The sequence below is a fragment of the Corapipo altera genome, unplaced genomic scaffold, assembly GCF_003945725.1.
Source record: "Corapipo altera isolate COAL_440 unplaced genomic scaffold, ASM394572v1 301, whole genome shotgun sequence".
NCBI classification, from domain to species: domain Eukaryota; kingdom Metazoa; phylum Chordata; class Aves; order Passeriformes; family Pipridae; genus Corapipo; species Corapipo altera.
Window position 1 is genome coordinate 2,142,933 of NW_020884926.1, and position 10,603 is coordinate 2,153,535.

The 10,603-nt window shown below is 40.4% G+C and overlaps 1 protein-coding gene across 6 annotated transcripts in view; it reads right to left on the bottom strand.

Moving 5' to 3' along the window:
• Nucleotides 1-10,222, bottom strand: part of CUNH1orf159 (chromosome unknown C1orf159 homolog) — an 18,460-nt gene extending 8,238 nt beyond the window's left edge. Inside the window, exons 1-6 of one of the 6 annotated variants that reach the window (XM_027658248.1) lie at nucleotides 8,974-9,055; nucleotides 7,901-7,994; nucleotides 7,598-7,712; nucleotides 3,565-3,721; nucleotides 3,324-3,414; nucleotides 1,925-2,000 (exon numbers count right to left, since the gene is read on the bottom strand). In XM_027658248.1, the coding sequence (XP_027514049.1) occupies nucleotides 1,925-2,000; nucleotides 3,324-3,395 (148 nt within the window). In that variant the 5' untranslated portion in view covers nucleotides 3,396-3,414; nucleotides 3,565-3,721; nucleotides 7,598-7,712; nucleotides 7,901-7,994; nucleotides 8,974-9,055. Of the gene's footprint in view, nucleotides 1-1,924; nucleotides 2,001-3,323; nucleotides 3,415-3,564; nucleotides 3,722-7,597; nucleotides 7,713-7,878; nucleotides 7,995-8,961; nucleotides 9,056-10,036 lie in introns of those variants that run through there. The other 5 variants (XM_027658247.1, XM_027658249.1, XM_027658253.1 and 2 more) reach the window with 5 other exon arrangements.
• Between the last annotated feature and the right edge of the window lie 381 nt (nucleotides 10,223-10,603).

Sequence of the window (10,603 nt, forward strand, 5' to 3'; positions counted from 1 at the left end):
TTCTTTGGGTATTTTTTCCCCCAAAAGAGGCAGAAATTCCCTCTGCTCTGCTGGTTACAGGCACCTCCTGCTTCCTGATCTATCACAATTATTTGCATTATTCATTTCATTTCATTTCTGTTGGATTATTTTAATTTCAAAGCATTAATTCCAGAAAAAAAAAGGGCAAAAAGGAGGAAGAGTTACAAGCAAACAACTCCCCAAAGGTAATTCCAACCCAACTCCACTCCCTGCTTCCCGTGGTGGAGTTTGCAGCAGAGTTTTGTCTAAAAAATTATAAGTAACACTCAAAAATACTAAAAAAAAAACAAAACAAAAAGAGTAATTTTACTGGTTTTAGAGGTCATAAAACCAAATTTTAATGTAATTTAAATATATGTAATATTGGAAATACAATAGGCAGGGACAAGAACCAGAAAGGGTGGAAAAATGCTGGAATCCCTGGATTCAATCACCTGAAGGATGGTGAGTTAAAATCCAAATCCTGCCCTAATAAAGTTGTTTTCTCCTCCTGTTGCTGGTTAAAAATCCAGTTCTTGGGAGAGCCTTGAGCCAAAAATTGGTATCAATTATCCCCATAAAGCAAAACCATTGGTAAGGTGCTGATTCCAAACCATTTTCCTTCGAGGTTTGATGCCCCAAAAATCATAAATTACAGCTGATATTTCATCTGAACACAAGGGAAAGGCAAAGACTTTCTGGATGTGACACCAAAGGTATTGGGAGATTCTCAGATTACAGGAAGATTTAAGAGAATCCCACAATTTGGAGGCAGTTGTTTCTAATGATATCTGTTTCTAAGATCATTTAGAAGCAAAAATTAATGTATTAAATGAAGCAACTGTTAGAGGAGTTAATGAAGTTTGGCTTAAAACACCCAAAGAACCATCACAGGGTGGACCCCAATTTTAAAGTCACTAATTCTCTTGGTCCTGTGGGCTCTGGAGGAATTTTTCCTGCTTTTATTCCCAGATTGGAAATAAAATGGCATTAAAAAAGGACCACCTTTCACTGACAAAAGAAGTTTTTAACTCCATTTAGGAGAAAACAACTCCAGGCACAAGGGCAGGAGGAAGAATGAGGCTTTTTGTGCCAAAAAAAACCATTGAAATGATTCTTAACACTGCCTTAAATACACATTACAGCATTTTTGGCTGTTTATGCTGATTATATGGGCTTTTAGGGCTCTTAAGCATTTCCAGCAGCTCTTACATAATCCAAGTGCACCCTAAATAAATAAAAAGAAATAAAGAATAACCTCATCAATAATATTTTATTCCCTTTTAGCCACGACAGGACAATATTTGTGAGTCATGAGCAGCGTTAGAGGAAGAAAGACTTTGATGTGTGCATGCATTCATTATTTTGTTTTTAGTCCCCAATTAATCAGGTACTTTGGTGTTAATTAAAAAAAAAATAATAAAAAAACTGGGAATTTTTTATCCCATGAAGTGCCCAAGGCCAAGTTAGAGCAAGCTGGGATGGTGGAAGGTGTCCCTGCTCGTGGCAGAGGGTGGGACTGGATGAGCTTTAAGGTCTTTTCTCACTCAAACCATGGGAATAATAAAATAATTTAAAAAATAAAATAATAAAATTTTAAAAAAATAAAAATAAATAAAAATAAAATAAATAAAAAATAAACAAAAATAAATTAAAATAAAAATAAATAAAAATAAATTAAAATAAAATAAAATAAAAATAAAATAAAATAAATAAAAATAAAATAAAATAAATAAAAATAAAATAAAATAAATAAAAATAAAATAAATAAAAATAAAAATAAAATAAAATAAATAAAAATAAAATAAATTAAAATAAATTAAAATAAAATAAATTAAAATAAAATAAATAAAATAATAAAAAAAAATAAAAATAAAATAAAAATCACAGAATCATGATTTTATTAAGCAACAACAATTTATACCTGGACTGCACTGGTTGGTTGCTGGACAGGAGCTGTTGGAATCCAACAAATCCACACAACATTCTGGTTCTGACACCTGAGAAAAGAAATCACAGGGTGTTTCCCACCTTTATTAAAATGCTTCATCAACAATAATTAATTAATTAATTATCTCCAGGGCATGTAGAGGAACAAGCAGCAACTCAGTTAAAATTTAAGTTTTCCTTTCTGCATGAAGCAGTTTTTCAAGGAGAGAACACAGTGGAAGCTGCTCCTTAATAACCCTGAAACAAAGCACACTGTGCTTGTGACGTTGGGAAAAGCCTCCAAAAACTGCTTTAGAAATATAATTACTGAGGTCATCAGTGAAGGAGAGTTCAGAGGGGCAGTTCTGCTTCCCACAGCTCCACAAACATGGAAAAACTGCTGGCAAAATGACTGGAAAACCCCAGTTTTCACTGAATATTCCAAGGGATGACAACACCTCAGAGCAACCCAGCACAGCTGCAAGAGCTTCTTCCTTCAATATTTAATATAAAAGAAAAACATGTATCCTGCAGGCATGGAGTTGATTTTTATTTGTTTATATAAAAGCCAGCTCCCAAATTATTTACAAATTACAACAAGCTGGGACACAAAGCTCGGAGAGAAATGGTTGTTGGGAACAGTGTGGTTCTTTTGATAGATATTAATAACATCTCACAGAGGCTTGAGTTCATCCAAGTTATTCTGAATCTGCACAAAAAGCCACTAAACTTCCAAATCAGTCTTAAAAAAGTCAAAAGTAACGAGACCTGCCCTAAATTCAGCCACAGAAGTGATTTAAATATCCCTAATATATAACAGCAAATATTATTGTGCTTCTCAGCCAACAGCATCAAACGGGAAGGTGACAGAGATCAAAGTGCAGATCAAACAGTTAAAACTGAAATTAGCAGGGTGATTCCACACTGGAAAAAATAAGATTTATAGATAAAATGCCTAAGACCAGTTTCTTCAAAAGGTTTGTTGGTTGAACCCTCCTTCAAGCAGGATTTTATGCTTCTGTGACTTGAAGTTTCAGAGCTCCTCAGTGGTTTACAAAGTTAACTTTTGGGTACCTGTGGTTTGGTTGATTATTTATTTGCAGTCAAACTGTCAAGCAGCTTAAAAAGTGGGGGGTTTTTTTTGATCATCAGGGTGTTTTTTGGGAGGTTTTAGCAGTTGCATCCCTACATGGACATGGCCAGGGAGAATTCCCTGCTTTAAAAGGCAACCAGAGCAAACTGAGCCACCGGAAAAGTGTCACTGAATGCTCATTTTAGAGCAGTACAGGTAATTTCTGCTGAATTAAACAGCTTTCTGGAAACTGCAGCAGGAGAGGAAAATAATCCCTCTGGTTTTAGAGCACCTGGGAAGACAAAACCCACCAAGGACCTACCGAGTTTTGTGTGGATTTGCTGGCAACTTCTGCCACCAGTCGTGTTAAGAGAAGGACATATGGCACCTCCATGCCCAGGAAAGACACAGGTCTAAATAAAACCAGGGAAAGAAATGATTTATTAAAGACACAGAAGTTATGTTTTGCCCTTGTTAAGGAACTTTTGCCCAAGCACATCCCTTTTATTGGAGGCAAATTTAAATTAAACACAAGGCGGGGGGGGGGAGGAAGAAGGACTTACCTCGGTTTAAGGTTTGCTTTTGAGACATTCAGAATTTTCCCTCCAGCTGCAGAAGGGCAGGTTTCTGGCTGTGGCAGAGCTGGGGTTGCTAAGAAACAAGGAGCCTTATCAGTCTGTTCCAAACTGGGCCATGCAGAGACGATTCCACACCCAGGATCTGGAAAAAAAAAAAAAAAAAAAAATCGATGGGATCCCAACGAGCAGTTCCTGCCTGGCACCACCAGTGATAACCCCCAGTCAGGGGCTCCACGTGAACTGGGATGGACTGGGAGCAGCACAGGGCACCCAGGAGAGGCAGCACTGCACTTCACTTCTCCCCTGGCAGCATTAACGAGCTCTGGAGCGTTAATGAAGTTAATAAATTGTATTTCTGAGCTGCCCCAGAACCGACCTTCTCGAGTTTAAACAGAATATTTCGGTCAGTCTGCACCAAGCTCTGGGTTTTTTTCCTCCTCAAACTGCCACGTGACTCCACCCAGGTTCCGTGTTTCTGGCATTAAATGTTTGGTTACAATAAATAAAGGTGTAAACAAAGAAATGTAAAGTAAAAATAAATCAATAAATGAACGTTTGGTTGAAAATCAAAGGCGCCACATCCCGTTTGATCTGCAGCGTGAGCCCCACCCTGTGTCAACATATAAATCTGCCTGTTCTCTGCTCCAGACAATGCTGGGCTCAGAAGCCTGGATTTAGGAAAAAGAGTCTTTCTTATTTGAGGTAAAAAACCAGCAGCCTGGATTTAGGAAAAAGAGTTTCTCTTATTTGAGATAAAAAACCAGCAGCCTGGATTGAGGAAAAATCATCTTCCTCCTTAGAAATCGAACCTGGGGACAGAGAAGAGCCTCAAACCAGAGCAAAGTGAGAAAAAAAAAACCAACAAAAAAACCCCCTCCAACTGTCAGAGAAAACTCCTTTAGTGACTCATTTCACCAACTGAAATTTGTTCCTATTTTTGTTCCATACAAACCCACTGGTTGTGTTTGAAATTCCTGCATCATGACCCTTGGCAAGTTGGTTTTTTTTTTCTGAAGAACAAAAATCACTCAGCAGTTCCTATGATTAATTTCCAGGTGGTTTTTTGTTTTGTTTTGTTGGGTTTTTTTTGTCCTTAAATCACTTACAAAGAGCTTCAAACTTCAAAATAAGATTAGTTCAGCTTGCTGGGAAAAACTTATTATTATCCCCTGGTATCAGTGAAAGCTCCAAGATCAAGGGCTGAAAATCCTGAAAATCACACTCCAGCCTTGCTGGTCCAACTAATTCCTAACCTTGCACTGTCCTGACCCTTCCAGTTGAAGCAAAATAATGTTAATTATGTTTTGTTTGTTATTATTTAATATTAAGGGTTTGTCTTCTCATCAGGTTTCTACAATTTCCCTTCAAAAATGAGCTCCTGCTCCTTTGGCTGCCCAAGAATTCCTCCTGGGAAAAACCAGTTTGAAGTTTTGGGAAAGATAATTGCTGATTGATTTTTTTCCTTGGTTTGGATGCTTTGCACAGATTTTTGCCAACACCTGATTATTCTAACAGCTGCAAACACTAAGAAAAGCCAGGTTTATTTAAACAATAAATCCCTTCTTACCTAGAAAGATAATTTCCATGACCGAGTGGAATGATAAATGATAAAATATTTGTGAAAAGAGCCACTTTTAAGTGGTAAATCCTCCTTTTTTGGGGATGCAGCCACCCAGATTAGCTCAATATTGTATTTCCATGGCTGTATTTCCATGCCTGGAATAACTCAGGACACCAAGCACCAATATTGGTGCATTGATGGGCAGACTTTTGTTCCCAAACACAATCCAGAACATCTGCCCTGCAGCTGTTCCAGCACAAATGGGACACGGGATCAATCTGCCCTCAAATCATCAGCCAATAATTTTTATTTCCATGAGAGAGAGACACAATATCTCAGCTTAATATGGATCTACACAGGTTTGGTTTGGCTGGGAAAGGAAAGCTGAGCTGAACAAGCTCCTTTAAAGCAGCTGAGATTAAAAATGTTATATTTACTCCATTTATATTTTTTATATTTACTCCATTTATATTTTTTATATTTACTCCATTTATATTTTATATATTTACTCCATTTATATTTTATATATTTAATCCATTTATATTTTATATATTCATATTTTATATATTCATATTTTATATATTCATATTTTATATATTCATATTTATATAATATTTATATTCAAGCCCCAGAATTAGTTCTTCACATCCTGGTGGATTCTTGATCAGCCAGGAAAAATTAGCAGCCTAATAATAATAATAATATATATTTTTATTACCATAATATACAACTAGAATAATCATAGAACATAATATCTAACTAGAATAATAATATATATAATATATATTTAAATATATATTATTTATACTATATATTATTATATCCAAGATATAATAAAGTGAATGTATTTATATATATTATTTCTATAATATATATTTAATATATCAAATATATAATATTATATATAAATGTATAATAGATAATATTATATAAAAACATATATACTATATATTTATAATATATAGATATATATTATATATTTATAATGTATAATATTATATATAAAAATATAACATACATTTAATGTATTAAATATATAACATATTTAATATGCTATATATTGATACATTATATATTGATATATTATGTATATTAAATATATATTATTTATAAATAAATATTATATATAATAATATATATAACTCCCTCTGAATGAGGCTGAAATTCAAGCCATGAAGGTCACACTAAATATCTACTTTTTTTTTTTTTTTTTTTGAGGATAATTCCCAGAAAAAAATATCAGATTTCAGCATCTCTATTCTTTAAATGCAACAACATGAAAAACATATATATAGTGTTCCTAAAACCACAGCTCTTGGAAAGAGTCAGGGAATAAACTGAGGGTAGAATTCCAAGCCAGCAACTTCCAGCAGGGATTTGTGCAGTTCATTGGCCTCACTGTTCAGAACCATGGAAAGAACACGACTCTTTTCCTGCTTTCCAGCCACAATCAAACATAAGTGTCGATATTTTAGAGACTAATTTGAAATTTAGAAGGCAAAAAAAGCCCCAAAGCCTTCCAAGATATTCAATATATACGGATGCTGGCTGAGAGGAGCTGAAGGTTCAGCTTTGAAATGAAGGGTGAGAGCAGGTTGGGAGTAAATATTGGGAAAAAATTCCTTGTTGTGAGGGTGGTGAGGGCCTGGCACAGAGAAACTGTGGCTGCCCCATCCCTGGAAGTGTCCAAGGCCGGGCTGGAAGTGGCTGGAAAGGTGTGGAACGGGATGAGCTTTAAGGTCCTTCCCGACCCAAACCGCCCCAAGATTCCACCATCCGTGAATTTTCTCGGGACTCAAACACCCACAGCGAAGCTCTTTAGCATAAACCACGTTTTTCCTTTGGCAGGGCTTTCCCTCTGGATTGTGGGAGAAGGGATAATGCCATGCACAAAACAGAGCCCGGATTGGGAAGTGTTTTTCTTTCAGGAGCCAACGCAGACGCCTCGATGCAAACGAGGATTTCACACCCCAGTTTTCCTATCTGAACCAAACCTCAAATCACTGTCAGCTCCACAACACACACACACAGCAGTGAAACACAGCCACTGAGGGAATTCTTCCTGCTTTTAAAAAGGAACACAAACAATTCATCAACACCAAGCACTGCAAGATTTTTTCCTCCCACTCCTTTAATTTATCTCTTTCCCTGCAGTTTCTGTGTATCCATGATTTCTGCTGTATTAGCAGGATCTTTCTTGCTTCAAGTGTTGCTGGAGCTTTTTTTATTATTATTTTGAGCAAGGAGATTCCTTCAGGTACGTGAAAAAAGGTGGCAACAAAAAGAAACTTCACCTGAATTTCGGGTGGTTTCGTAATTCCCTCAGCTCAGCAGAGTTTGAAACTGTTCCACACTCAAAGCCTTCTTAAAATTCTGATGCGCCCTGAATTAATCCTGAGAGTAGGAAAAGTCAAAATGCAGTCTCAGAGGGCTGTAAAAGTTTAAACTCTCACTTACCAGCTCACAGGCACACAGGAGTCCCTCTGCAACCTCCTCAGGGAACCCCAAACCCCCGAGGTTTGTGGTTTAGCTGCTAATTCCTCCCCGACACTGCAACTGTTTCCCAACAAACCTGCAGTGGCAGAACATCAGACAAGGGAGCAAAACAATCTTTTATCAAGTTAAAGCACAAGGAGGACTCGTTTTTCCAGCTTCCTGAACGTGCCCCAGTGAAAAGAACCCCCTGTCCTACCCCCTCCATCCCCAGGATTATGCAACCAGCAATTAAACCCACACACCTCCTGCTCCAAGGGGATCTACCTTAAGCCAGGCTTTGCTGCAAAAGCTGTTGCACACCTGCCTTGGGCAAACACTCATTAACACCATTTACTGCTGTTACAGCAGTTGTTGCAGCCTGAAAAAACCCAGAGCAGGAATGAATATGCTACAGGGAAAGATTGGAAAAAGGGACATATCACAGAATGGTGGAATGGTTTTGGTGGGAAGGGAACTTCAAAGTCATTCAGTCCCAGCCCCTGCCACGGGCAGGGACAGCTTCCCCTAGCCCAGGGTGTTCCAACGTGGCCTTGGACACTCCCAGGGATGGGGCAGCCACAGCTTCTCTGGGCAACCTGTGCCAGTGCCACCCTCTGAGCAAATAATTCCTTCCTGACATCCCACCTAACCCTACTCTCTGCCAGTGTGAAGCCATTCCCCCTTGTGCTGGTGCTCCAGCCCCTGTAAATGGTCCCTCTCCATGTTTTTGGCAGGCACTGGAAGGCCACAATCAGGTCATCCCAAAGCTTCTCTTCTCCAGGCTGAACAACCCCAATGTTTGTATGGCCTGTTTAGGGCTTTGGGGGTTTTTTTTACCCCAAAAGGCTGCAACAAAAATCAGTGTTATTGAGGCGTGTATTGGGGGGAAGTTTGGGAGAAAAAAAAACCAAAACAAAAAAACCAAACGAACAAAAAAAAAACAAACAAAAAAAACCCAAAGAAACGTAACCAACTACACCAATTGCCCACAACCCCAAAAATCTCAGGTTGAGAAAAAATCCTGTTTAAACTGACATGGTTTATTAGGAAATAAAGTAACCAGAGTTTTGGTGGGTGATGAGAAGGAGGGGATTCGTTCCCAAACGTACCAGGAGCCAACGAGGGGCGACTCTGCCCATCTTCACCCTCATCCCAAACCACCTCCGCCCTCCCCACTCAGAGCATCGGGGTGGGGGCTTTTCCCCCCAGGAATTCGCCCCCTTCGGCAAACCAAATGCCACCCCGGGACCCCGCGAACAATGGGGCACCACCCGGGGCTCTCCGCCTGCCCCGGGGGTCACCTCCCGAGCCCGCTCCCGCCTCCTCCTCTTCCTCCCCCTCCTCACCTGCAGTCTCACCTGAGCCCCCACCGCGGCAGCACCACCGAGGTTCCCGTTCGTACCCCCCGCCCTCCGCCGGCGCCCTGCCCGCCGCCCCCGCTGCCCCCTGGGAGTTGTAGTCCCGTGGCCGCCGCCCACCGCCCCGCTTCCCTTAGCGGGCCCTCCTTCCGGAACTGCAACTCCCAGAAGCCCCCGCGACTCGCCCCACCTGTGCCCCGCTCCCCGCAGGTAAATGCGCTCGCTCGGCCCTTCGCGCGGCGCCGCGGAGCATGATGGGAGAGCGAGTCCCGCGCCGCGGGCCGGACGCGGGGGCGGCTAGGCGTTGGACTACAACTCCCGGCGTGCCTTGCGAGGGCGCCGCCATTTTAGGCGTTGCTTGGCAACGCTGACGCGGCGGAAGGCAGGAGGTGGCGGGGCCTGTGAGCCCGCAAATCCTGAAAATCCGGGGAATCCCGGGAAAGGAGGGATCAGGCTGCCCAGATGTGGATGCCCCATCCCTGAAAGTGTTCAAGGCCAAGTTGGATGGAGCTCGGAGCAACCTGGTCCGGTGCAAGGTGTCCCTGCCCATGACAGAGGGCTGAAATGAAGTGATCTTTAAAGTCCTTTCCAACCCAAACCATTCCATGATTTTATAAGGGAAGCCTTGAGAAGGACAGGAGCATCACCCTGCCTCTCACTTACTCAGCCCCCTCTCCCAGTTACCAACTGCTGCTGAAATTTTCCAGCAGAAAGGGCAGGACAATTCCTGCAAATCTCTCAGCAAAACTAAGACTTGAAACAAAAGGCAACATGAAAGTTCCACTTCTGACCTGAAATCTTCACCTTCACTCAAGTTTCCTCCTCTTGAAGAGGAGAATTAAAATTTGTTCCAAGTCTGAGGCATCAGTACATCTTGTGACGAGCTTAAAATAAAGATATCACAGACAATGCCCGACATCAGCTGGGGAAAGATCTCTGTTCTATAAAACGGGGCTTTTAAAAAAGATTTTGGCATATTTAAATTCTTTCAAAGTTTCTGGACCACATATAGAAATATTTTATCCGGGAAGGAAGAAACTGCAATAAGAATAAAAATACTCACCCAGACAATTCCTGTGCAGTTTTGCTGAGCGTTTATATAACTGTGCAGATGAGCATGAAATGCAGCTCTTCACAAATCTTCTACTGCAAAAAAAAAAAAAAAAGGTGTTTTACTGGGGTTCTTCTTTCCCAAAGCAGGTGAAATATTTCAGAGCAGAACCCCAGAGAAAGACTGAGCGCTGTTTATTCTCAAGGCTGGGGAAATCAGCAGGAAATAACTTTTCCCTGGACTTTGGATACAGAGTTTCTCCCCCGAATTTGGGATCTGTGATATAATTCAATGCTTTAATTCAATTCACTCCTTTGCTCGGGAGAGATGAAAGTGGGTGGACAGACTTTGCTTTCTGCTCTTTGTGGCACCCACTGAACACAAAATGATAAATACACAGAGCAAAAAGTGCTGAAGCTGCGGGAGAATTATCATAATTGGGTTCATTTGCTGTTACCCAGAGCTGTGAGTTGCAGCATTTGCACATTAACAGAGCACTTCAAGCAATTCTGAAAAGCCTTTTGAATTCAAAGAGTTGCTGGGTGCAAAGACACACACACCAAATTACTCTGGGACAAA